This window comes from Ursus americanus, chromosome 5 (assembly GCF_024610735.1).
Source record: "Ursus americanus isolate L20-20 chromosome 5, mUrsAme1.1.p, whole genome shotgun sequence".
NCBI lineage: Eukaryota > Metazoa > Chordata > Mammalia > Carnivora > Ursidae > Ursus > Ursus americanus.
Window position 1 is genome coordinate 14,352,755 of NC_142131.1, and position 27,755 is coordinate 14,380,509.

The 27,755-nt window shown below is 43.8% G+C and overlaps 1 protein-coding gene across 1 annotated transcript; it reads left to right on the plus strand.

Annotated features, from left to right (window-relative positions):
* Positions 1-2,643: 2,643 nt before the first annotated feature.
* GLRX (glutaredoxin) lies at positions 2,644-10,955 on the plus strand. Its single transcript, XM_045796451.2, has 3 exons — positions 2,644-2,939; positions 7,795-7,914; positions 9,753-10,955. Exons 1-2 carry the CDS (start codon positions 2,733-2,735, stop codon positions 7,906-7,908), a joined length of 321 nt encoding a protein of 106 aa, XP_045652407.2. The 5' UTR covers positions 2,644-2,732; the 3' UTR covers positions 7,909-7,914; positions 9,753-10,955.
* Positions 10,956-27,755: the final 16,800 nt, after the last annotated feature.

Here is a 27,755-nt window from a genome sequence, read left to right on the forward strand (position 1 = left end):
GTGTGGGCAAAATTCTTGAGAAAGAGTCTGAGACAGAATACCCAGAGCTACAGGAAGAATAATAGTTTTTTTAAAAAGCAAGCCACAAATGACCTTTCAAAGAAGAGAACATTGTGTGGCCAAGTTCTGCAAAGTGGCAAGTCAGGAAAAAGCCTGAAAAATGTTCACGTGTGGCCAAATTTCCCAGCCCTCATCTGCCTGTGGGTCCACACGGGGTCACATGAATAGTACCAGCCACCATTCACACGCATCGCGGGCTTGCTGCCAACCATCTGCAGAGCAAGTCCTCCACTCCCTGAAGAGAAGTCCTCGCTTCCCATTATCTCTCCAAGTGCCTGGGGGGCAGGGCACAGGCCCAAGAAGAGTGCCCGCGTGCTCCTCCACACACGCCAGCCTCTGATGTCCACAGCATCTGGGGGCAGGGCCTCCCCGCAGCTGCCCTGGGACGCCCCCGAGGTTAATGGGTTCCGTCTCTTGACATGCCAAAGCTACACCTTCACGATGTCGAAGCAGCAGAGCATTCTACCCTCTGACTTCTCCCCTGAGCAGAAGCCACAGCATTTTCTGAGAAATGATGAGGACACCCCCTATTTGTCATCTGTCTGTGCTCCACGTCTCACAGAGTTCCTCACGAGAATGCCTTCTTCAGCCACGTGCCCATCTGTCTTAAGGCTTCAGACTCCAGTCCCTGGGGCTGAGCTGTGGAGCGGACAACAGAGTCCCCGTATCCCAGGCTCTGCCCCAGGTACCCAAACCCCCAGGTACCCACAGATCTTTTGGGACGTCCACTCCACCAGTTTACCAAAAACTCTACACCCACGGTTGTGGTTAGTCTGTCGGGACACCTGGCCACACAATGACTTAGCAAAGGAGTTTCAGCAGAATGGTGATAAGGAGGTCAGATTGCAATGAGGTGAGGAAAGAGTGGGAGATGAGGAAACCGCAGATAGCAAACAGAACAGCAAGTTTCCTGACACTTGGTTGTGGGGAAAGGGCAGAGGCAGGAGAGTAGGGTCGAAGGAAATGAAAGGTGGTGGTGGTTTTCAATCAGGAGGGACTTGAACAGAGTTGCATGCTGGCCGAAAAGAGCCCCAGAGAGGGACAGGCGAACCCCAGACACTGAGAAGACAAAGGCTCTGAGAGAATAGCCAGGTACAAAGCCTGCCGATGAACCTGGGGCCCAGGAAACAGAAGGCAGCACCCCTGAGGTCCCTGAAGAGATCCTGGGCCCCAGGGAGGAGCCTGGCTACCAGAGAGCCCTCTAAAGGAAGGAAGTGGGTGGCATAGGCAGAAGAGGTGAGAGAATCAGCCCTGTGCTCAGGCAGGAGGGAAGGAAAGCCATGGGCTGGGCAGGACAAGCTACCTCAGCCCCCTAACCCCTAAGCACATTCTTCTTGTTGACAGAAATCTCAGTAGCTCCCTCTCTGTGACTCAATATCTGGGTTTCTCTTTTTGCCATTTAATTTTAGTAATAATTAGAGCTGCTTCTGCGAGTCCATCTTCTTCCCTTTGTCAATCACACGATGCTGGGGGTTCCAACGACATGACAATCCCTGGAAGGGTCCCTTGCTGGCCCCAGCCCCACCTCTCCTGAAAGAGTCAGGGTAAAACTTCCTGCAGAAAAGGACTCACTTTTAAAAGTGGTGTTTCTTGGATTGATTTATTTAACTTACTGCACACAGAGGGGTCAGAACTGAACCTAGAACAGAAGACTCTGCTCCCCCTACTAGGGACTGTGGGCCATGCAGGGGAGAACATCACAGTTTCTGATGCCACAGCCCCTGCTTGAGGTGAATGTGGTGGCCGAGTTATTACACCACTTCATTCCCAAACGTTGAAAACGAAGGGGCACAAACGGAGGGTTAAACAGAGGAAAACACCCTCCTTGAACCTGCAGTTTGAAATCGTGGTGTGTGTTGGAATTTGCTTTCATGGTAAACTGATGTTCAAGGGTCCCAAATTCAAATGCTTATGGCAATAAAGAAGCAGATGTCTCCAAGACAGGAGCTAGCCCGTGGCCTGTAGCAAACTGGAGTCCCCGTCCACCCTGCTGAGAGCGACAACAGCTCCTCAGCCCCAGCTGCTGCCACAAATTGGTGTGACCTGACTTCTCGGAGAGAGGTAGAGGTTGCAGGACCGGATTCTTCTGTGAAATCTCTGGATTGTTAAGGGTTGGGAACTCATTCCATCAAAGCAATCACAACCACAAACACCCATCAACCATGACCAAGCCACAGCAAAATGGATGCAAAGTCCCAATTTCAGTTTCACTTCCTCTAAGGTGATTTCCATGTCTCGTGAGTGATTCTGTTTCCCTGTGAGTGTTGGTGTCTCTGAGACAGAAAACGAAGACTGGACTCCTAAAAAGTCACTGCTAGCTCAGCCCCCTCCCCGGTGCTGGTCTGCATACTTGATGCTTCCCCAAAGGGTACTTTGACTCTGCTCTCTGCCAAAGGGCGGGCACTCCTGAAAAAGCTGAGGACAACAATGACACCCTGGACATAGCTATTGATGAAATACAAGTATGCCATCCTCGGCATCTCAAGCTGGTGAATCACACCAGACTGAAACGACACTGGAGCTGTCTCTTTAAAACTCGAGCACGCTACCGGGCAAACTCCTCCTCCTGGGAGGTTCCTTTAAATGAGAGCCAGCTGGCCCAGCCACCGGTTTACACCCCGAGCAACCCCGGCAATTGAGGATTCCTCCCCGGGGGGCAGCTGCCTGTCAGCATGGCTCAAGAGTTTGTGAACAGCAAAATCCAGCCTGGGAAGGTGGTCGTGTTCATCAAGCCCACCTGCCCCTACTGCAGAAGGACCCAAGAGCTCCTCAGCGAATTGCCCTTCAAACAAGGGGCTTTGGAGTTTGTCGATATCACAGCCACCAGCGACATAAGCAAGATCCAAGATTATTTGGAAACGCTCACAGGAGCCAGAACGGTGAGTTCTCAAAGGCTGGGCAAAAGGTTCTCAGATTCCCTTTCCTTGTGGGGGCTGTGCAGGGGATACGCCTGCGCCTTTCTCTAGGACACCGCTAGGGCTCCGTCCCTCAAGGCGCGGGAGGGCTCTGCGGGGTGGGGGAGGGCGACGAAGAGGAGACACCACTCCAGGGAAGGGGCAGCTGGGCTGCGAGGTCCTTGCCGCCCCTGTGCTGTGCCTCCCGGTCAGCGGGCCCAGCAGCTGGCCCAGAGTGCTTGAGCTATCTGGAGTCTTTGTTTGAAGCACTGCTGGGCAATGACAGTTTGCTGCTTGCAGGGCTGGGGTTGAAAGGTGGGGTGCAGGGGCCAGAGTGACCTGTGCGTTTCTGTTATTGAAGGTGGAAATCATATGCACTCTTTCTTCAGTGTTCACTTGGCTAAGTGGGATTTGCTGTCCTTCAATCTTTTCTCTAAGCTTTCTTTAACCATAACCCAATTACTTCATTCTTCCATATCTTACCTAACTCCTCCCACTGGAAGAATCTAAAGGCTCAGGATTTGCCCCTTCTTCTGTGAGATGCTTCCAGGCCTGTGCTAGTAGGCAGTTCAGGGGCCAGAGGTCCAGCCTGGCTCTCACAATGGCCTGCAGTGTGGTCCTGGGCAGGACACCACCTCGGTGATCCTCAAGGACTGCCCCGGCTGCAAGACCAGACCGCCAAGTCCCCTTTACTCTCAGTAGACCATAAGCGTCTCTAAGAACTCTAAGAACTGCTTTTCTCTACCTCAAAAAGGCTTCCTCTTCCTCAGCACCCCGGGCTTCTGGAGGGATGGCCAGCCAGCCAGCTTGCCTGAGTCTGTTCTGGCGCTGGGTGGGTAGGAGCCGGCCCACCAGCTCACCCCCGCCGCACTCAGCGTGCACATTCTCCGACACAGTGTTTGCAGAAGCACATGTCCTGCTTCAGTTTGACTTTGACTCCCAGGCTTCTGTCTGGATTCCTAGCATGAAGCATTGGAGGCTGTTTCTCTTTGCCTCTCCAGTCAGAAATCAGTATTTTGGCCCAGAGGGAGGCTAAACCTGTGACGCTATTGCTTCCAGGGCTCCAGCTGTGAGCTGAGGACTCTTGTGTCTGATGGGGAGGTCCTGCTGCCTGGGTCCTGAGAGCCGAAGGGCAGGGCGGGCACTGCCAAGGACCCCGTCGTGATGGGTGGATGGAGCCCTCTCAGCCGGTGGCTCCCAAGCCTTGCGGCACGCTGGCATCACATGGGGAGCTTTTTAAAAAATCTGGACGCCCAAGTCATTCTGCATATCCATTAAATCGGAGGTGGGAGCCAGGCATCAATAGCTTTAAGGATGCCCAGATCAAAGGGTACACACTCTCAGCCATAAGATGGGGACGTTCTGAGGATCGAGTGGACAGTTAATAATACCGCACTGTGTGCTTGAAGTGCGCTGTGGAGGAGATCTCAAGTGTTCTCACCACACATACACAGACGTTAACTATGTAAGCGTTAGATGCGTTAACTAACTCGATTACGGTGATCGTTTCAAGATGTGTACGTAGATCAAACCACAATACTGTAGACCTTACATATATACACATTTGTCAATTATACCTCAATAAGGCTGGAAAAAATAGTTTATTTCCTACCAAAAAAAAATCCCCAGGTAATTCCAATGTGCAACAAATTTTGAGATCTCTTGTCAGCCTGGCAGCGTCTCTCCTTTAGCAGGAGAAACCTCTTCGTGCATTCATTCAACACCTTCCCCCCATCTCTTCATAAAGCAACAGTTAGTCTTGTAGTCTTTTAAGTTTGTTTTTGAATTCTTAAAAAGACCTTTCACAGGTTCTTGAGCCCTGAATGCATTCCTCCGAGGGGAAGATCCTTTTACAGGGTCTGCTTCCGGTTCCCTCCCAAGGAGGGGTTTATATCTGAAGAGACGAGAGACTTGGAAGTAGTTGCTCTTAACTTATCCTGTAATGACCTATGGTCGTGGGCACATAGTAGGAGCCCAGCAGGACCTGACTGATTCCAGAAATGTGTGTCTTCAATCAGTCCATGTAGTTGAAGAAATTGTTTGGGTTTGCTATGGCCAAAGTACCTTCATTTATTCTTTCTCTCATGCTCTTCCTTTCTGTAGATCTGAGTTTCTGGCTGTATCATTTTGCTTCTCTCTGAAGAACTTCTTTGAACATTCTGGGCAAGGCAGCTCTGTTGACAACAAATTTCCTCAATTTTTGCTTGTGTGAGAAAGTAATTTCTCCTTCACTTTTGAAGGATAATTTTATTGGGTGCCGTAGTTTTTTCAAGCACCTACTACATATCAAGGCACTTTTCTGGACACTGGAAAACCACCACGAACAGAACAAAAACTCCTGCCTCTGTGGAACTGATATTCTAGTAAACACAACAAGTAAAACAGTTTGTTGGAAGGTGGTCGGTGATAAGTGCTGCAGAGCAAAACTAGGCAGGACAAGGAGGTGGACAGTAGACAGCAAGGTCCAGTTTTAAACGAAGCCCTCAGAGCCTCACTGATTTTAGATCTCTAAAGGTGAGACAGCAATGCATGCAGAAATTTAGCAGAATGCTCCAGGCAGTGGGAACAGCGAGTGCAGAGGTCCTGTGGTAGAAGCGTGCCTGGCAGGGAGGCCTGTGTGGCTGGAACGTGTGAATTAGCAGGAAAGTAGGAGGAGATGAGGTTGAAGAGGGAAGGGTTTTCAAGCTGTTACAAGGACTTTGGCTTGTAAAGGGCAATGAGATTCCAGAAGAGTTTTGAGCAGAGGAGGAACCCCAACTGACTGAGTTTTGAAACGGTGGTGGCTGTGGGGAAAAGTGAGCATTGGAAGGCCAGCCTGAGGGCTAAAGCTGGGAGACATCCGGAGGCCATAGCAGTTACTCAGATGAAAAACAATGGTGGCCTGTACCCCGGATATAGCCAGGGAAGGGGTGAAGAGTTTGGTAAGTAGCCAAGTCACTGGCTCTGAGCGAGCACCCTGGAGTATAGTAGATGGAGATGGGGCCAGAGAAAGGTACCCAGGGACAGCACAGGCCCCAGGATCATAAAGCTTGTTTTTATGATGGTCGCTCTCTTTCTGTTCTTGACAGTAAGAGATTCTTAGGTTCCTGGAAGAGGGCGCTGGGGCCAGGAAGGGAGGACACAGCACATGTTCCTTCATCCTTCCTCAGCAGAAGCAACAGATAGCAGCTGTGTCACCACAGCTCCCCACACTGTCCTGTGCAGCCAGTAGCCCAACTCCTTTCTGTATGTGGTTTTGCTGGTGCCTAGCCTACAGGGTGGGAGGAAGGGCAGAGGGGCCTTTCAGCCCTCAGGCTAACCAACCCCTTTGCCAGGTGGGGTCTAAGGAGAGGACTCCTTATTCAAACTCCTAATTCAAACCCTCTTAACCAACAGCCCGGCCAAAGGTGGGGATGTGGCAAGCAGTAGGAGTCGTGACCGTTGCTCAATTCTTTTTGAAAATAAAGAAGTTCAAGAGTGAATACATCTCCTCCTTGTTGAAAGCTCAGATGATTTCAGGGTGCCTGGGTGGCACTGTCGGTTAAGCGTCTGACTCTTGGTTTCAGCTCACGTCATGATCTCAGGGTCCTGAGATCCAGCCCTGCTTGGGCTCCCCGTGCTCAGCGGGGACTCTGATTGAGATTCCTTCTCCCTTCCTCTGCCTTTCCCTCTGCTCCTCCCCCACTCCTGAGCACTCTGTCAAATAAATAAATAAAGCTCAGATGATTTCTATTTCATTAGGCAATGCCTTTGACAGAAGGAGCGTTGCAGTATAATTATATTGATGTTACACTGGGATTCTCTTCTAGTTCTTGCTACACTGACCACGCCAAGTGTTCCTAGGGTTATAAAAGCCCTCTTTCTCATCTGTCTCATGTTTTAAAAAATTCACTTGAATTGTTATGCCTTCGGAGGAAAATCAAACGCTTTGAAAATATTTTTTACTGCTTTCTGTCGTTCATCTCTGCAGTAAGTTTTTAGGGTTCAGGAAGAGGACCTGGTTGCTTCTCACAGTCAGGTGACCTGTACTGTTTGTCTCTCCCTTGCCAGTCAGCTTTTCTGTACAAGTTGGCCTGGAAGGTTTTGGGCCACAGTGAGAGGACTTGCTCCTCCCTTCAGGATTCTAAAAACATTCTGGAAGCTAGCAGTTGGGAGGGAGCCTAAGTGGGTCTGGAGATGATGGCATTCAGCAGGTGTAGTGACTGTGTCAGCCTGGCCTGCCTTGAGTGACCCACACATGCCAGAGGTGAGGCCAAATCTGCCCTTACTCCCAGAGCGACAGCACTTGAACATACTGTGAGAGGCCAGGAATGAAAAAAGGAGAGTCAGATACCACCACCCCCTCCCCAGCTGAGGACACAGCTCACAGCAGACAGAGATGACTAACATACCGTGAATCTAACAGTCAGGGACCGGGACCTGGCGCAAATACTTTTCTCCATACTTTTCTCACTGTGTTGAGAAACCAACTCCTTCCTGGTCCTCGTGGCTCAGCCTAAGGGCTCAGGTGTGGTCCTAGCTGCAGAGAAACCAGAATCCAACCAGTGTGGTCCAGCTGCAGCCAACCAAAATTCTTTCCCTGAAATGTGTTTCTCGAGAATGAAATTTTTAAGTTATTTTGACAAGTTAGACAATCTCACACGCTGCATTCTCCATAAGAAAAACATCTTGGCTTACAAACATTCTTTCGTGAATAAATTTACGCTGGTAAAGTTCTGACCTGAAAGAACATACATAAGGAGGTGGTAAAGTGATTTTAAAGGCTTTGGATCATGGGAAATTTTTAAAGGAAGGAAAACTGTCATTCTTTCTAACCTAGTAATGAAGCTCCTTACCTATCTTCGCTTGCTTGCTCTTTTAGGTACCTCGGGTCTTTATCGGTAAAGACTGCATAGGCGGATGCAGTGATCTGGTAGAAATGCATCAGAGAGGGGAACTGCTGAAGCGGCTGAATGAGATCGGAGCGCTACAATAGCTGTAGGTGAGTGGGGGGGGGTGCCCGGCCACAGCACTGGGAGATGGTAGAATTCTGCTGGATTTTATTATACTCCAGAGAGGCAGTTCAGCCAGAGAAAAGAGAGATGTGGGGTGATTTAAAGAACTATGACGTCATTTAGGAATTTCCTATTTTACAAAGAGGTTGTGTGGATAGGAAGAAATCCTTTCACTTGACCTTCATTTAACAAATATTTATTGAGCACTTACTATGTGCAGACACGGTACGAGGCACTGGGAGTAGGGAGGTGAACAAAAAGATAACCTGGAACCTCTCTTCTAGAGAGGTGGACTGATCAAAAACAAGTAAATAATTCCTGAAACAAATTAACAGAATGACATGATAGAATGAGGCAGGGGGTGGGGAGCAAACGTAGCTAACATGGGGAAGGAAGGCCGTTCTCAGCCGGTGGCCATGAAGGAGGCAGCCATGTAAAGATAAAGCCAAAGAGCTTCTCGGGCAGAGGAAAGAGCAAGTGCAAACTCCCCGAGCTGACAACAAGTCTGGAACATTCAAGGAACAGAAAGCAAGCAAGAACAGATCGAATGAAGTGCAGTGAGAAGGAAGAGTAGCAAGAACTGTGGGCAGGGGCCAGGCCACACAGGCCATGGTAAGCAATTTGGATTATTCTCCGCGTAATGTTGAAATCAAGGTAATTTTTGCATTACCTGTGTTCACACTGCAAATCAACTCCATCTAATTGGGTTCCCAAATGTCAAAACAAAGTTTTCTACAATTGTCACCCAAAGGAGATCCTTGGCTGAATGGAAAGCCATAGAGCGATGAACTCTTCAAAAAGGAACCAGGGTCCTTTTAGGGTCTGATGAGCTCTTCTTTCCCCCAGCTGTCGTCACTATTAGCTAGCTGCTAAGTAGGCCAGCTCCACTGACTCACGAGCAGAGAGACTCAGTGGGGGTTTTTTTAGTCAAAGGAGACTTTGACTAATGTATGGTTCTTAGACCAAAATATTCTCTGAAGTATATTTATGGCCCACTAGTTAATAACTTACCCGTGAGCAATGTGTATATGTAAGTTGTGGTGGTTACTCAAAATAGCAACAGAAGTTAAAAAAAAAAAAAAAAAAAAACAACTTCTGAAAAAGTATAATTGGATACCTTGAAATGAAGTGGTCAATATTATAAAGCTCCTAATCACAAGTCTACAAGATGATTGCAGCAAGTGAACACTAAGTCTGTATTAGCTTTCTGGCCTCACCCCATGTATCAAAGCACTTAAAACCCAAATAACTGTGGTGACAAATGTTTCCTATTCTGGAACATTTTTGAGCAATTTCGACTTAGATTAAAAATGGAAGAAAATGGGGCGCCTGGGTGGCACAGCGGTTAAGTGCCTGCCTTCGGCTCAGGGCGTGATCCTGGCATTCTGGGATCGAGCCCCACATCAGGCTCCTCCGCTATGAGCCTGCTTCTTCCTCTCCCACTCCCCCTGCTTGTGTTCCCTCTCTCGCTGGCTGTCTCTATCTCTGTCAAATAAATAAATAAAATCTTAAAAAAATAAAAAAATAAATAATAAAATAAAAATGGAAGAAAACTAATGACTTTGCTGGGAACAGATGAAAGACCATTTCCCCAACTACCTCTGCATTGGGGTAGGCGTTAGAGTCCCCCTTATTCACAAGGTCTGTTCACACTGTCCTTTAGCATTCTGTGATCTCAGTATTTTGTTGCCAACTCTATCTCAATGCCATCTGTAATAGAATGTGCTTAAATAGCAGGAGTAACTGTTTTGGTAATGGGGGGAAAAATGAAGGGACTTTACCTTTCCACGAAAATCCACGTCTTTGTGTTTTGTTTTTCTGGCAGGACAGACCCCAGGAGGCTATCCCCCTGAGAGCTGGATGGCACTTCAAATGACAACCACACTTCCTGGCAGATGGATCTGGGGCTAAAAGCCACAGCAACTGGTTATTTAAAATTCTGAAATATGTTAACCAAAAAAGGGGGGGGGTGGCAAAAAGAGCTTTTTCTTCTTTTGATTCGGTATTAAAAGTGGACCAACTTGCCCCAAACCACAGGTCTCAGAAGGTTGATGGATATCTTGGGTTTCTTCTTGATTGGCCCTTGGTTTCCAAAAGACTATGATGATTGATGGCTTAGGATTCACTCAATGACCCAAAAGGTCTTCTTTCTCTTTGGCACATGTCTCTTTCTAACTGTTCTCCATATGCCAGGACACCTCTACCTCTAAGCCAGTGTTTCTCAACCAAGTTTATCCCAGGCCCTCTAGGATGAATCTGTAATTGGTTTTCTGCTACTGCCTGAAAGGTACTTTGTTGAGTCTGACTTCATAGAATTTGCATTATGAAAACAAGACGTATTTTGAATGTGCTTTTTCAGGCTACATGGGTCTCCTCAGTTATGACCCCCATCCCACACCATCCTATCTTGAGAATCCCTGCTCTGAATCAGTGTTCTTCACCTTGACAAGTCACAGATCTCCCAGGAAATATTCAACAATTCCTTGAAGGGTCTTGAGGACCTAATTTGAGAAACACCACATGAAAACTTAAGCATGGCTGGTCTTCACTTGCTGCCACAGAGACCCCAGCTGCTGCAATCATGGGCACCTCTGTTATGTAAGATGGCCGTCCAGGTAACCCAGAATAAGTGTGTATTAACTTGTTTAGATTATCACCAGAAGTAAAACACAACATTTAAAATGTTATCACAGAAAACTTGCAAACCCCTCCCCCACGAATAGGTCTGTGAAAATGGCCGTATTTGAGAAACACTGTCCTAAATGGTTTTCTCTCTCCTTTTTCCCTCCACTCTACGAAAACTTAAAAGAGTCCCTGATTGTGAAGTTCATTCTAGAATTGCAATTTTAAGTTAATTTTCTTCTGCAGTCTCTAGTGTGAATGGTTAATTGACAGTGATTTTTGTCTAATTCTTTTCTATGTGTTCAATATCTTAAGGAATGGTATTAATGTGAACTGCACCATATTAAAACTTTATTCATCTTTGTCCCCTACCATTATGAATAAAGGCACATGCTATCGTCCTTCACTGAGTACAAATGGTTGATGTGATTTTTAAGTTTCATATTGAAATGACAAATAATTTGAATACATTAACACTAACCTATTGAATAATGTTTAGAATTCAATAATAGTTTCATTTCACATTCTATTTTTCCATTTCTTACCTAATAATACCCTTCAACCAGATGGCTGTGGACAATTGTGCAGGTTGCATACTGCACAATACTGCGAATGCCCCCCTCGGGGTTGTGTGGTATGCAACCTGCACAGTCTGTAATCCCCTCCAGACCATTTTCCCACACTTCATCCTCAGATACCCTTTCTTCACCTTTGGTTTACTTTCAGACTTCTCCTTTAAGGCCTGATTTACAGATTTTTCTCCCCTGTACCCACCCTCTCCTCTCACTGCCTTTTGACCAAAAAAAGCCATTGCCCTCTCTTCTGTACTCTAAAGCACCCGAATACAGGTACTTCAAAACTCTCCTAGGGGTGAACTGCAGTTAATTCTCTGTACTGGTCTCTTGCCAGATTGAGAAATACTCGAAGGCAAGAGTCTCGACTTAAATATCATTGTATGCCCAGTTTCTAGCGCAGAAGATCTTTTTTATCAAAGCAATACATGCGTGAGGTTTAAAATGTCAAACAATACTGAAAGTTCTTCCTCCTCCGCCCATCTGCAAACCCTGTTTTGACTGCACATTTATCAGTTTCATTTAAGCCTCTTAAGATAGGGGTACCTGGGTGGCTCAGCCGGTTGAGCGTCTGGTTCATCTCAGGTCACAATCCAGCGTCTTGGGATCAAGTCCCGCATCGGGCTCCCTGCCCAGCAAGGAGCCTGCTTCTCCCTCTGCCTCTGCCCCTTCCCACCACTTGTGTTCTTGTTTGCTCCACGCTCTCTCTCTCTCTCTCAAATGAATACATAGATAATCTTAAAAAAAAAAAAAAAAAAGAAATGTAAGATATATTAGGCCTATGTAAAAGTGTGTAGAATGCATAGTTCTGTGTAAATTACCAGCCATATATCTGCCTCCTAGGTTGAGAAATTAAACAGCTCTCTAACAGAGTCGTTCTGAAGTAATAAAGCACCAGAGAGGCCCATGTGCCCCTTCCCAACATATCCCCTTCCTCCCTCCACAGAGCTAACCACTGACTCATATTTGTTGTAATCATTCTTATGCTTTTCTATAGTTTTACTCCCTAAATATCCTCAAGCAGCACATTTTCATTTTAAAAAGCAGTAACGAACACCAACCCAGCTGTGTAAGGTAAGGGCAATCTTATCACAATCAGGTGAATGGCCCCAGGAGAAGATAAACTGAACCCAGGCTCTGAGTCTTCGACTGGCTTCGGTTTCCCTGGGAGTTTACCAGAAGGGTGACCCCGAATGAGTCCTTGGGAACCCCAGGAACCCTCTGGTTGGGAAAGCTAACATGGGAACAAGTACTGGGCATCCCCCAGAAATAGAGTTAATGGACGTGGGCTCCTCTGCATTTTCTCCTTCCATGGCCCCCCTCCAGCTACGACGAGCAGGTCAGAGCACGCCGCTTCTGTGGGAATGTGGCACGCCTGTACCCCCTCAGCTAGCGAAATGTGTGGTATGAAGAATGGAAATGTCATCAGCACAAGGCAAGCTAAGTACAGATAAGGATCTGCTGTGGGCTCATTTGGGCGCTCTCTGCTCAAGTTAGAAACAAACAAACAAACAAACTGAAGAGCCATCAACGGCTCGAGTCTGGGCTGGCTGCCCTCTATGTCCTGGCACGGCTCTCTGCCTGGGATCTCTCTTCTCTGTCATTCTGAGTACTCTGTTTCTCTCCTGGGCTGGATCTCCAGTTTCGCTCTCTCCATATATATTTGTTACAGCTAAACTGCTTTAACAAAGACGTACTCTCTCTCCTGACAGTCAAGAGGCAGGCAGGAGGCTTTGCTCCAAGAAGTCACAGTCAACCCAAAGGTTGTATGCACCACTTCCACTCACATCCCGTTGGCCAGAACTTGGTCTACGGCTCCAGTTAGCTGCAGGGGAGGCCAGGGGATGGTGTCCCCACTGGGAAACCCCATGCCCAGCTAAAACTCTGAGAAGTCTACACCAAAAGAAAGAAGGAAAGTTGGTAGATTGTGTCTTTCTCTTTTTTAGTCTTCTTTTTTATTCTGGAAGACCATATGTCTTCCACGGTTTTTAAGAAAGAGCATGGAAGGTAAATTTTTTGAAACCTTGCTTGTCTAAAAATGTTTTTATCCTACCCTCCTATTTGACTGATAGTTCATCTGTCTATAGCTTCTAGTTGGAAATCATTTTCCTCCAGAAGTTTGAAGACACTGCTCATTGTCTACCGTTTGCAGTGCTGCTGTTAAGTCTAAAGCCATTCTCATTCTTGGTCTTTTGTAGATGACCTGTTTGGTTTTCTTATTTGTTTTATACTCCGGAAGCTTACAAAATCTTCCCTTGAAGCCCCATGTTCTGAAATATCACGGTGATATGCCTTGGTGAGGGTCTAATTTTTCCATACATTTTGGGGACTACATGGAGGTTTGGAGGGTCCATAGGCAGTTTTATTGGATTATTTTATAGATAACTTTCCTCCCCTCCATTTTCTCTGTGTTCTCTTTCTAGAACTAGTAGTCAAATATTGACTTTCCTGGACTTGTCCTTTAATTCTTGTTCTATTTTCTCTTATTTTTTTCCCCTGGGGGATTTACTCATCTTTATCTTTTTATTTTTCTAGTGAGTTTTTAATTTCTGACATCAGGTTTTTAATTGCCAACAGCTTTTCAGTATTATTTCAATGTCCCTTTTTTAAAGGATTGTTTCTGTTTCATGAATGCAACGTCTTATCTCTCTGAGGTTATTGTGATTTTTCAAAACGCCTTTACTGCATTTTTTCCAACTGTGATTTGTTTTATTTCCCAGAGTTTTTTCTTGTTTTTAGTTGGTTTTTTTTCCCTTTTTCCTCTTGTTCTTATTTTATGAATGCAAACACTTTTTTTTTTTAATTTCTCAAAGATACTAATTTTACTTGGGGCTTTTCTAAAAGCTGTCTTCTGATTCCTGCATTATCTCTTTTCCCACTGAGGCCCTATTCTGTATTTCTGCTTTATATTTTAAGGCCATTCAGTGTTCTGCCCTGAAAATCTGATATCTGGCTGTCTGCACCTATCTAAGAATGAAGCCCCAAACACTGGTTAGAAGATCTGCGTGCCTGGATTGGGTTCGTCCACTGGTGAACTTCACCACAGTCTTTGTGCAAATGCCACCTTCTCAACGAGGCTCCCTGCATTACCCTATTTAAAATTTCACCTGACATTCCCTATCTCTCTTCCTTGTTTTATTTTTCTTTATAGCATTCATCACCTAATATGGTGTGCAATTTATTTTGCTTGCTGTCTGTCTTCACTAAGATGTAAGCCCCTCGAGGCCAGGAATTTGTGTCTGTGTATTTACTGCTCTATCTGCAGCACCGAGAAGACTGGTTGCACACAGTTGGCATTTGATAAATATCTGTTAGATGTTTGGATGGATGAATGAATGAATGAATGAATGATCAGGTGAGGATCCCCCAGTGGTTAGTTCTGGATGTTTTCCTTTTAAGCGGTTGGGTTTCCCCAGTTTCACAGCTGAGGGGTTGGGTCTTGCTACCAGGTTCTGGCTGCCAAGCAGGGGAAAGGGATTTGGCAGCCCCCGGGCCAGTGTGCAGTCTCTCCTGTCACCTCCTGTCACCTGTCAGCTCCTTGCTGAATAATTCTGTGGGATATGCAGGGATAGAAAGGAATATCATCCGAAGGGCACCAAGAGGTTGGCACAAGCGGTTAGCAGAGAAAACAATAAGAATAACCAGGCAAACAATTCAGAACCAAAGCTCTACTACTTCTGTTTACTTTAAAAAGAAAGTGATTCAATCTCCTGCATGTGTTCCATTTTAATAACGGCCGTAGGTCTGCTGCTTCCAGCCTGGCTCCTGGAATGGGATACCTAACAGCTGCTCTTCCAACTTCAAGGCTGTCCAAAGATGGCCCTTAAGGGGAAATAACATGTAGGGTGATAAATGGGTCTGTGTGACCCAGATCACACTATTTATATCCCCAGCAAATATTATTAGGCCATTATCTTAACACTTGGTTGTAAGAGAAACCCACGCTCCCTAATTCACTGTACCACAGCCGTTGGTAGCAGGTTCTGGAAAATTCATTAAAGAACCGGCCTCCTGAAATATTTTAAGTCAAATTTCTTTCTTATATTAATAGCAGTCTTTTTCTTATTAAATACATTCAACATTTGAATGAGTAAAATTTAATCTTACTAATTAATGGAAGAGAATTCTAGCTTGGTCCATTTAAACACAAGTGATATTTAGACACAGGTCTGTATTTACACACAGATTTATATTTGTTGTCCCCAGGTGACTTTTCTGGTGAGCTGTGCAAAGCTGAAGGGAGAGGAGAGAACAAGGGGTATTAGGAGAGCCAATCAACGTGAGGAACTTTGTGTCACCTTTCTGGGGTTGCATGTGGCACAACATTCTGGCTCTTCCTGCCCAATCAAGGTCCTTCCTCCCTGCCAGCAGGGCTGGCGCCTTGGGGTGCCTGCCGCTGAGTTTTCTCAGGAGAAAGCAAAATCACTGCCTTCTCGATTTTGTCTTGTGTGCCTTGTGAAACTTGGAATACTTTGTACATAAAATTACAAGTTGTTTTTAAGGTGGGGATTTTCTACTGCCTTTCCTTACGATTCTTCCAAGTCATCCCGAGGATTAGGTATGAATGTTCTTCAACGCAATCTGCCCTGACTGCTAACCAGAGGTGTCGAACAGGGACCAGAGGATTGGCTCTGGGAATGAAGAGCCAACAACTCCTGGGAAATCAGAGAATTCGGCCGGGAGCTGTGGCCATGAGGAGGGCTGTCCCCTCACCTCTAGGATGCAACCGCAACGTGTGGCAAGAGCTGATTCTGACTGCCTTGAACCAGCCACTTGCTTGGAAGACATCACTCATAAACCCAGTCACTGGATGACTGGCGAGTGCCACAGAGTGCAAGGGAAGAAAAGGAAGGATTACAGGCTGCCTCCTAAAAGGGCAGAATGTGGGTAGCCTGAGACTGACAAAACGCACACTAACCAGAAAGAAGCTGTGCTTCTTTTCCCACCCGGGGAAACCTGAGGCAAGCAGCACCACGGAGGGGATAAATGTGGCTCTGGGCCACTTTTGAGGACAACTTACCCCACCCAGATGGGGGACAGAGCAATGAATGCCAAGTGCCCTTTCAAACATACCCCAAGCTGGCAAGAGATGAGAAACCCCCTTCATAGGAATTTGAGGAGGAGGGATATGTGTTCCTCACTAATGAGGTCATCTTAAATATGAGGCCTCTTCTCTCCACTGGTTATTCTTTGACTTCAGGAGAGTGGGCCCTGGGAGCCGCAGAACCCTGGCATGGTCTCAGGGCTATTGAGAGGGTCAGAGAATATACACAGATATTCCCATTTTCCACAGGTATATATAAAAAGGTACCTTTCTATGTATCTTTTACTGCATCTGTTTTTTCTAATATTTCAATAAAGGTGAACAATTGGTTTACCCAGTTAGTTTTTCTTGGTTTATTTTCTTACATGGTAGCAGCAGCAGGGAAGAAAATATAAATTTGTTTAAAGAATCACGGCATGTACATATAATTATTCAAAATACTTAATTTACTTACTTAATTTATACTATTATTTCTCTATGTGGGGCTTGAACTCACAGCCCTGAGATCATGATCTGAGCTGAGATCAAGAGTCGGACACTCAACCGGATGAGCCACCCAGGTGCCCCCATACTTACTTTACTCTGAAAAAGAGAGCGTCGCAGCATTTACAGTAGCTTTTGACCATGACTGTTTTCTCAGTCAATGGTTAAAGCACAACCACTACATGTGAAGAGGCTGGGGTCTGCCCCATCTTGTAATATGGGGAGGGAGGTGGTCCACAAGTTTGGAAATACTAGAAACTATTGCCCTGTACCAAAGAGATGGCTAACACCATTGGTTCTCAGTCTTTCTACTTAGATAGATCAGAATCTAGAAAATAGCTGCGGTGTAAAGGTAATATCAAATCATGGTTGGGGCGCCTGGGTGGCACAGCGGTTAAGCGTCTGCCTTCGGCTCAGGGCGTGATCCCAGCGTTCTGGGATCGAGCCCCACATCAGGCTCCTCTGCTAAGAGCCTGCTTCTTCCTCTCCCACTCCCCCTGCTTGTGTTCCCTCTCTCGCTGGCTGTCTCTATCTCTGTCAAATAAATAAATAAAATCTTTAAAAAAAAAAATCATGGTTAACTCATCCAAAAGTCATGTGTAACGAATTTTCTCCCATGTTTCCTAGGCATTTCTAAAGGGCTATAGAATCTACCTATTAGCTGAAATAGAATATAAAAGTCTGCATGCTATGACAAAAAGGGCTTAGAAAGACCCAACTGCTCTCACCAGCTCCCAAGCTCATTCCAAGTTTTGAACATGTTTCACTCATGTGATCTGCACAGCAGCCCTATAAGCCAAATACTATCCCCACCATTTTCCATTCTAAAGACGTAAAAACCAAGACACGGAGAGGATGAGTAAGTTGCCCAGGGTCTCTCAGCAGAGCCAGAATATGAGCCCAGTAGGCTGCTAGGAGCACATAATGGTAACCATGCTGCCCTCCGCCAGGCCTTTCATTGTGAAGAAGACCTACCTGTGTTTCCTGGTCGAAAGAAAGGGCTGAAGGAAGGGCCTTTGCAGGCCCCTGGACCCTAAGCCACAGCCACAAGACGCAGTCTGATTCCTCTCCAGCGTGGACTGTCTCTTAGCTCAGAGTTTCCCAGAGTGGGTTCTTAAGGACACTGGCTCCATGCCACATTACTAAACGTTACATGACAAGAGGGGTTTGATGGTCAAATACATTTGGGAGAGGCTGGGCTACACAACACACTGGCCACAGGGCTTGCACTCATTTTGAAAGTCTAAGCGTTTTATCTGATAGAATTTAAAAACTGATGCACTTGAGGACCTCCAGTGTCCAATTCAATATGTAAGAAGCTTGGAAGTTGACAGTCTATCTCAACAGCCAGTAAAATGCTGAATAAACTGAAACATTAACAGTGTTCCTTAGATCCGTAAGAGGAACGAAGTCACAGGGTAAACCACGCCCCCCAAGTTGGAAAGACTGACAGGCAGATACAGAGAATCACAAGTTACCAGAGCCGAGAGCTCCGTGAGAATTAGAGCTGGGGGAGGGACAGCTGAACTACAGCTGGTGAATTGCTGGAGGCTCAGTGTGGACTACAGGGGGCCCCAGGCATCAGGGTGCCCCCACACTTTGTGGAGGTTTACTTCCTGGAGTTCTAACAAGGTTCTCACAGTGAATATTAGAGAAAAGTGCCCTCGTGCTTCCAGCAGGGGAAGGAGGGGGGGGACAACTTTGAAATATGCCAGAATACTTTGTTTTTTGTAACCAGGTCTATTCTCAGGAGTGAACTCTAACTGGGGCCTAAGCTGCTGGGCTTTTATCAGAAATTAACTGAGCGGGGGGAGGGGAAAACCCAATTTTGACCCACCGTAGTCTTCCACAAGGGAAAACAGAAATACCCAACTCTACTCTAGCTTTCCTATGGTGCCTGGCTGGGGGGGGGGGGGGTGACATGTGGAACTTACAGTCCAGAAGCACTGGCTCACTAAAACCTGACACCTACTCAAGAGACTAAGGAAGACTTCCCCTCCCTCCACACGTCCTACCACCACATTACTGAAGTCGTGTTTATCGCAGTTACCCAGTACACCGTGAAAAAATGATAAGGCATATTAAAAGGCAAAAACACAATTGGAAGAGAGAGAGAGAAAGCATCAAAACCAGATATAGCTAGGGCAGGGATGCTGGGATTATCAGACGGGGAATTTAAAACAACTATGATTAATATGCTAAGAGTTTTAGTGCATAAAGTAGACAGACAGCACACAAGAACAGATGGGCAATGTATGCAGAGGAAATTCCAAGGAAGAACCAAAAAGAAATGCTAGAGATCAAAAACACCATAACAAAAATAAAGAATGCCTTTGATGGGCTCATTAGTGGACTGACGTGTGCTATGGTCTAAATGCCACCACCCGCCACCATATTTCACAGGTAGGAATTCTCATGCCCAATGTGAAGGTGTGAGAGTGGGGCTTTTCTCGGAGGTGATTAGGTCATTAGAATAGAGTCCCCCTGAGTGGGGTTAGTGCTCTTATAAAAGACCCCCCAGAGCTCACTAACCCCTTCTACCTTATAAGGACACAGCGAGAAGCCACTAGCTACCAGGAAGAAAGTCCTCACCCGGCCATGCTAGCATCTCGATCTTGGACTTTGTAGTCTCCAGAACTGTAAGATATAAATTTCTGTTGTTTATAAAATACCCAGTCTATGGTAATTTGTGAAGCAGCCCAAATGGACTAAGACCGAGGAAAGAATCTCTGAGCCTGAGGACATCTCAATGGAAACTTCCAAAACTGAAAAGCAAAGGAAAACGAAAATGGGGAACAAAAATACGGAGCAGGATATCCAACAACCATGGGACAACTACAAAAGATGGAACATATGCATAATGGGAATACCAGAAAGAGAAGAAAAAGGAAAGGAACAAAGGAAATATTTGAAACAGTAATGACTAAAAATTTTCCCAAATTAATATCAGCCACCAAACCATAGATCCAGGAACCTCAGAGAGCATCAAGCAGGATAAATGCCAAAAAAACTCTATCGAGGCATCTCATTTTCAAACTACAGAAAATATAACAGAGAGAGAAAATCTTGAAAGAAAACAGAGGAAAAACCGTCTTACCTATAGAGGAGCAAACATAAAAATTACATCTGGCTTCTCTTCATAGGCCATGCAAGCAAGAAGAGAGTAGACTGAAATATTTAAAGCATTGAGAGAAAAAGCCCACTAAACTAAAATTCTCTACCCTGTAAAATTATTCTTCAAAAGTGAAGGAGAAATGGAGATTTCCCTAGACACAAAAACACTGAAGGAATTTGTTGCCAGTATTCATAATTGATCCAAGAGATAGCTGTTTATTCAAAATAATAATAGCAGCAATGTATTTGATTACATATGCTTAGGTGCACATATGGACATATGTGTGCTTCCGTATAAGTGAAATGAGTAACAGCAATGACACAGGGATGGGAGGGAGAAATTAAGATTAGCTTGGTAGTTACCTGGGAAGCAGTACAGTGTTATTTGAACTTGGACTTGGATTAGCTGTAGATGTATATTGTAAACTCTAAAGCGACCACTAAAAAAAGTAAGAGAAAGGGAACTGACATGCTATGAAAGGAGAAAAAAACTGAATCTTATAAAATGCTCAATTAAAACTACAAAAGGCAGAAGAAGAATGGAAGACAAAAATAGGAACAAAGAACAGGGCAAAAAATAAAAAATAGTAACAAATATGGCAGATATTAATCTAAGCGTATTAGTAATCATTGAATGTCAATGGTCAAAATGCACCAACTTAAAGACAGAGATTGTCAGGGTGGATCCAGAAACAAGGCACATACTTTAAATACAAAACATAAATTAAAACTAAGTGGATGGAGAAAGATATATCATGTTCACATTAATCAAAAGAAAACAGACAAAAGCTATATTAATTTTAGGCAGAGCAGACTTCAAAGGCACAAAAGTTACCAGGGATAAAAAAAGGGCATTACATAAATATAAAGGGGTCAATTCTCCAAGAAGACATAACAGTCTTTAATGTGTATGTGTCCAACAATCAACTGTCAAAATACATGAGGTACAAACTGATAGTACAACAAAGAATAGGGAAATCTACTATATATTGGAGAATTCGATACCCCTCTATCAGAAATGGACAGATCCAGCTGGCAAAAAATCAGTAAGGACATGGTAAATCTCAAAAACACCTTCAAAAGTAACTGGATATAATCAACATGGATAGACTGTTTTAAAAACAGTAGAATATATATTCTTCTCAAGCTTATGTGAAACATTTACCAAGATAAATCATAAAACACACCTTAACAAATTTAAAAGAATAGAAATCATACAACATACAATATCTGCTCTCAGACCAAAATGTAATTAAACTAGAAATTAATAACAGAAAGATATTTAGAAAATCCCAAAGCACATGGGGATTAAACAACACACTTCTAAATAACACATGGTTCAAAGAAGAAATCTCAAGAGAAGTTTGAAATATTTTTTACATAAAAATGAAAAGGAAAAAATGACTTATCAAAATTTGTGGGATGCAGCCGAAACTGTGTTTAGAGGGAAATTTATAGCATATATATTAAAAAAGGAGAAGGATCTAAAATCAGTCATATAAGCTTCTACCTTAGGAAACCAGGAAAAGAGAAAATTAAAGCCAAATTTTGCAGAATATAATAAAAACGAGCAGAAACCAATGAAATTGAAAACGGAAAATCAATAGAGAAAATCAACAAAACCAAAGCTCGTTCTTTGTAAAGATCAGTAAAATCAGTAAGCCACTAGCAAACCTACCTAAGAAAAAAAGAGAGAGGACACAAATTACTAATATCGGAAATGAAAGAGGGTATATTACTAAAGATCTCATGGGCATTTAAAGGATAATAAAGGAATACTACGAGCAACTCTATGACTGCATCTTTGATAATCTAGATGAAATGGGCAATTCCTTAAAAGATACAATTTGCCAAAATCCACACAAGAAGAAATAGACAAACTGAATAGGCCTGTATCTGTTACAGAAATTGAAAAAATGTTCAAAATCATTAGCTATCAGGGAAATTCAAATCAAAACCACATTGAGATACCACCTTACGCCAGTTAGAATGGCAAAAATTGACAAGATAAGAAACAACAAATGTTGGAGAGGATGTGGAGAAAGAGGATCCCTCTTACACTGTTGGTGGGAATGCAAGCTGGTACAGCCACTTTGGAAAACAGTGTGGAGGTCCCTTAAAAAGTTAAAAATTGAGCTACCCTATGATCCAGCAATTGCACTACTGGTATTTACCCCAAAGATACAGACGTAGTGAAGAGAAAGGCCGTATGCACCCCAATGTTCATAGCAGATTATCCATAATAGCTAAATCGTGGAAGGAGCCAAGATGCCCTTCAACAGGTGACTGAATTAAGAAGATGTGGTCCATATATACAATGGAATATTACTCAGCTATCAGAAAGAACGATTACCCAACATTTGCAGCAACATGGATGGGACTGGAGAAGATTATGCTAAGTGAAATAAGTCAAGCAGAGAAAGACAATTATCTCATTTATGAAATAAGAAATAGCAGGAAGATCAGTAGGAGAAGGAAGGGAAGAATGAAAAGGGGGGTAAACAGAAAGGGGAATGAACCATGAGAGACTATGGACTCTGGGAAACAAAGGGCTTCAGAGGGGAGGGGGGGTGGGGGACTGGGATAGACCGGTGATGGGTAGTAAGGAGGGCACATATTGCACGGTGCACTGGGTGTTATACGCAAATAATGAATCATGGAACATTACATCAAAAACTAAGGATGTACTGTATGGTGACTAACATAACATAATAAAAAATTATTATAAAAAAAGAAATTGAATCAATAATTAATAACCTTCAAAACAGAAAGCATCAGGCCCAGATGGGTTCACTGGTGAATTCTACCAAACAAGTCTTTATGATCTCTTTCAGAGCATAGAAACAGAGGGAATATACTTCCTAACTCATTCTATGAGACCAGCATTACCCCAATAACAAAAATACATCATAAGAAAAGAAAACTACAGATCAATATCATTCATGAACACAAATGCAAAGGTGCTCAACAAATTATTAGCAAATCCAACAATGTACAAAAAGAATGACACTCTTTGACTAAGTGGATTTATCTGCCCCAGGTATGCAGGGCTGATTCCACATTTGAAAATCAATTAACAGAATCAATCAATCAATCACAGGCTAAAACAAGAGAAGTCACATGATTGTATCAATAAATTCAGAAAAGGCATTTGACAAAATCCAGCACCAATTCATGATAAAAACTCTCAGTAAACTAAGAATAGAGGGGAACTTCCTCAACTTGATAAATATCCACAAAAAGCCCACAGCTAACATCATACTTAATGGCGACAAACTTGAAACTTCCCCAGTAAGATCAAGTACAAGGCAGGAATATCCCCTCTCACTACTCCTTTTAAATATCTTCCTGGAAATTCTAGCTAATTCAATAAGGCAAGAAAAGGAAATAGAAGGTATACAGATTGGGAGAAAAGAAATAAAACTGTCTTTGTTCACAGATGACATGATCATCTATGTAGGAAACCTAAAAAAAGTACCAAAAAACTTTAAAACTAATAAGCAATTACAGCAAAGTTGCAAGATACAAGAGTAATATACAAAAGTCAATCACTTCCTTATATAACAACAATGAACGAAAGGAATTTGAAATTAAAATACCATTTATATTAGCACCCCCAAAAAGAAATACTTATGTATAAGTCTAACAAAACATGTAAAAATCTACATGAGGAAAACTACAAAAGTCTGATTAAAAACAAAATCCAAGAAAAACTAAATAAATGGAGGGACAGTCTGTGTTCATCGATAGATAGATTCAATATTGTCAAGATGTCAGTTTTTTCCAACTTGATATATAGATTCAATACCACAGTTAAAATTCTGGAGATTTTATTCTTGGATATCGACAAACTCATTCTAAAGTTTATAGAGAGGCAAAAGTCTCAGAATACTGAATACAATATTGAAGAAGAACAAAGCTGGAGGATGGACACCACCTGACTTCAAGACTTAATTATGAAACTACAGTAATCAATATGTTGTGGTATTGAGTGTCTATAAGAATAGACAAAGAGATAAATGGAACACAACAGAGAGCCCAGAAATAGACCCATATAAATACAGTCAACTGATCTTTGACAAAGGAGCAAAGGCAACGCAACGGAGCAAGAAAAGTCTTTTCAGCAAATGGTGATAGAACAACTGGGCATTGTTTTGCAAAACAAAGAATCTAGACACAAACCTTACAACCTTCACAAAACTTAACTCAAAATGAAGCACAGGCCTAGACATAAAATGCAAAATTATAAAACTCCTAGAAGATACCATGGTAGAAAACTAGGTGACCCTGGGTTCAGGGATGACTTCTTAAATACAATACCAAAGGCACAGCCCACAGGGGAAAAACTGATAAGCTAGACTTAATTAAAATTAAATAGTTTTACTCTTTGAATGACACTGTCGAAAGAATGAAAAAGCAAGCCACAGACTGGGACAAAATATGAGCAAAAGATATATCTGATAAAGGACTGTTACCCCAAATATACAAAGAACTCTTAAAACTCAATATTCAGAAAACAATCTGATTTTGAAATGTGCCAAAGAACTTAACAAATACATCACCAAAGAAAATATGCAAATGGGAAACACGCAAACAAAAAATGCTTCGCATAATATGTTATGGGAATTAAAATTAAATACAACTACACAACCACTAGAATTGCCAAAATCTAAAACACTGACACCACCAAGTGCCGGTAAGAATGTAGAGCAAGAGCTCTCATTCATTGCTGGTGGGAATGCACAATGGCCCGGCCACTTTGTAGACAGTTTGGTGGAGTCGGACAAAACCACACATAGTCGTAACACACAATCCAGTAATTGCACCCCTTGGTATTTACCCAAAAGAGATGAAAACTGATGTCCACACAAAACCTGCACATGGATGTTTACGGCAGCTTTCTTCGTAACTGCCCAACTTGGAAGCAATTAAGATGACCTTCAGTAGGTGGCACTGAAAATAAACTGTGGTACAACCAGACATGGAATATTACTAAAAACAAATGAGGGGCGCCTGGGTGGCTCCTTCGGTTAAGCACCTGCCTCCGGCTCGGGTCGTGATCCCAGGGTCCTGGGATCGAGCCCCGCCATCAAACTCCTTGCTCAGCGGGAAGCCTGATTCTCCCTCTGCCTGCCTCTTCCCCTGCTCTCTCTGTCTCTCTCTGACAAATAAATAACCCCCCCCCAAAAAAAGAAAAGAAGAGAAAAGAAAAGAAAGCTACTAAGCCATGAAAAGACATGGAGGAACTTTAGAGGCATATTACTAAGTAAAAGAAGCAAACATGAAAAGGTTACATACTATAGGGTTCCAACTATATGACATTCCAGAAAAGACAAAACTATGGAGACAGTAAAAATGTCAGTAGTTGCCTGGGGTTGCAGAAGAGGGATGGACACACAAAGCCCAGAGGATATTTAGAGCTGTGAAACGATTGTGTGATACTATAATAATGGACATATATTATTATATATTTGTACAAACCCACGGCAAGTACAATATCAAGAGTGAACTCTAACATAAACTATGAACTTTGGGTGATACTGATGTATCAGCGTGTCCATCAGTTTTAACAAATGCACCACTCTGGTGGGGGATGTTAATAATGGCGGAGACTACGCATGTGTGGAAGCAGGGGTATATGGGAAATCTCTGTACCTTTGCTCAATTTTACTATGAACCTGAAACTACTCTAAAAGATAAAATTTATTTAAAAAACAAACAACTTACACTCTCAGCCTCACCAAAGCCCACATACATACAAACAACCTCTCTCCCTTTGCTGAGATACAGGAAGAAGGCAACAGAGATCAATGGTGGGCAAACAGCCTCCCTGAGAGGCATCGCCAGCTTGGAGGGATGAAACGGGGGAGGTCACTTAGGGTCGGAACTAGGCGGGCTCAACCATGCTCTAAACCCATGTACGCAGAAACAAAATTTTTATCCAGTCTTCACTGAACTCAACGTCATCCGGTGCTTATTGGACCAGATAGAAAACATTTTTCCAACTACTCATGTTTTATTTTCCTTCTTTCCTTCCTTCCTTCTTCGTCCCCTCTCTCGCTCCCCCACTTACTTCTTTTCTGTATTTTCCTTTCTTTCTTCCTTCCTTCTTTTTTTTTTTAACAACTTATTTAGCTATGTTTTATAGCCCATGTAATTCACCCATTTCATTTGTACAGTTCAATGAAACAATGTTTCTCAAACCTATAAATCTCCAGTAGGAACTGGCCCAAGACCTGAAATAGCTACTCCAAGGACAGATTTATTATTATTTTTTTTAATGGTTTAGAAGCAACATGGACTGAATTCAAATTCTGGTTAGGCTATTTCCTAGCTCTATACCTGTGGCTAAATAAATCTCTTCAGCTTGGGTTCTGACAAGAATTAAAATGAACTAATTAAAATGCAAGAGGATTAACGGAGAAACCTCACTACCTGGCTGCTGGAATTGAATGTGCCCCACAATCAGCTCCCTTTCGCTGGGATCGCTTCCTACCAGGATATGCTGATTGTCTTCCAGCCTTGGGTTATTTACTTCAAATATTAACCACCAGGGTGCTATGTTAACCAATCACAGCATTTGAAGCATCGTGATCAGATTAGACCTTGGAATAGTTTCCCCAGAGCGGGGTGGTTGCTGTTTGCTACCTGGGCTTTGGAATAAGGTCTCGATTCTTCCCACTCTGCCACTTATTAACACTGTGACCCACTTCAGGCTATTACTCCCTGTGCTCATTTCAGAAAGGACACACTGACAGCACGTGGCCCACAGCATTGCTGGGATGATAAGATAATAACAGTTAAAACAGTTAAAACTTTAGAGTGCTCACTCTGTGCAAGTCAGCGTTTTATGTGCATGACCTTACTGACTCTCCCATGAGACTGTGAAGTCGCTGCACGCATTAGCTTCATTTTATAAATGAACAAGTCCAAGGAGAAGCCATTTCTCATGTCTGAGGTCCCATGGTAAGAGGCAGAGCTGGAATCTGAATCAACCGAGGCAGTCCGGCTTCATCACCTGTGCGGTCTGTCAGCCCACCAGACGACCTTCCTCTGCTACCGTGGCTCTTCTAAAGGAAAGAATGTATGCAAAACGCCTGACACTTAGTGAAAGTGCCGTAAGTGGTAATGGGGACATAGTAAGTGACGCTTCAATCTGCCCAGGCTTCACCAGCCTATGGAATTCACACAAACTGCAATCATAAAATTTCACTCAGTTATACTCTTGCCAATAGGATGTGGGCCCCAGAGTCTCCCCAAGTTATTCCTGGGTGTCTCCTAGCCTTCCACACTGACCCCTCGCTGAAGGCCCTGCCCCTAAAGTGGGGCCTCATCCTGCTTCTGTTGTGGGTGTCTCTTGTGTCCCTCCCCAGGGCCAAGACCCCTGGTCCCTAAGCAGAAAGGGAACACCTGGGCCATAAGAGTCAACATGGTTGACTTGGACCCAGTATGTCTGCTGGGCTCTCCATCTTATACTCAACAGATGTTTCTTAAGCAGCTATTATGCTTTCTGAAACGGTGCTAAAAGACATAAAACTATGAAGTAAGAAACAAGCAATCAGTATGTCCACTGTGGTATCTTCTTGCAGTTCTGGGACCCCTGGTGCCTAGATACTAAGATCCCATACAAGATCAGTCTTTCTAACATACTCGTTAGAAGTAGTGAGGGTTATAAAAGAGAAAGTTTTCTTACCGGTGGTGTTGTGCAGCTTAGGAAAACATTCAGACCATTCTTTACTATAAATTCCAATTTATTTTATCTAAATGATCTGCTTTACATTTGGGTTCTTGCCAAGAAAATGTCCTAATGTTTGTTTTCCATCTATTCAAGGAAATCATTCAAACCACACCTGGGCACTGCTACATTCTAATCTGCCTTCTGACCCATTTCCAGGGGTTCTATCTTGGCCTCTCAGGTAGTTTGGTCTGTAGTTTAATTCTACCCCGAAATGTCCTAGTTTACTCTGAGGCAATTCTTTCCTCAGAGGAAGTC

What these genes read in the sequence shown, in the direction of transcription:
- GLRX (XM_045796451.2), top strand. Translation starts at nt 2,733, where the DNA reads ATGGCTCAAGAGTTTGTGAACAGCAAAATCCAGCCTGGGAAGGTGGTC. An exon ending in CGCTCACAGGAGCCAGAACG is followed by an intron (nt 2,940 to 7,794) that starts GTGAGTTCTCAA and finishes TTGCTCTTTTAG; the next exon opens with GTACCTCGGGTCTTTATCGG.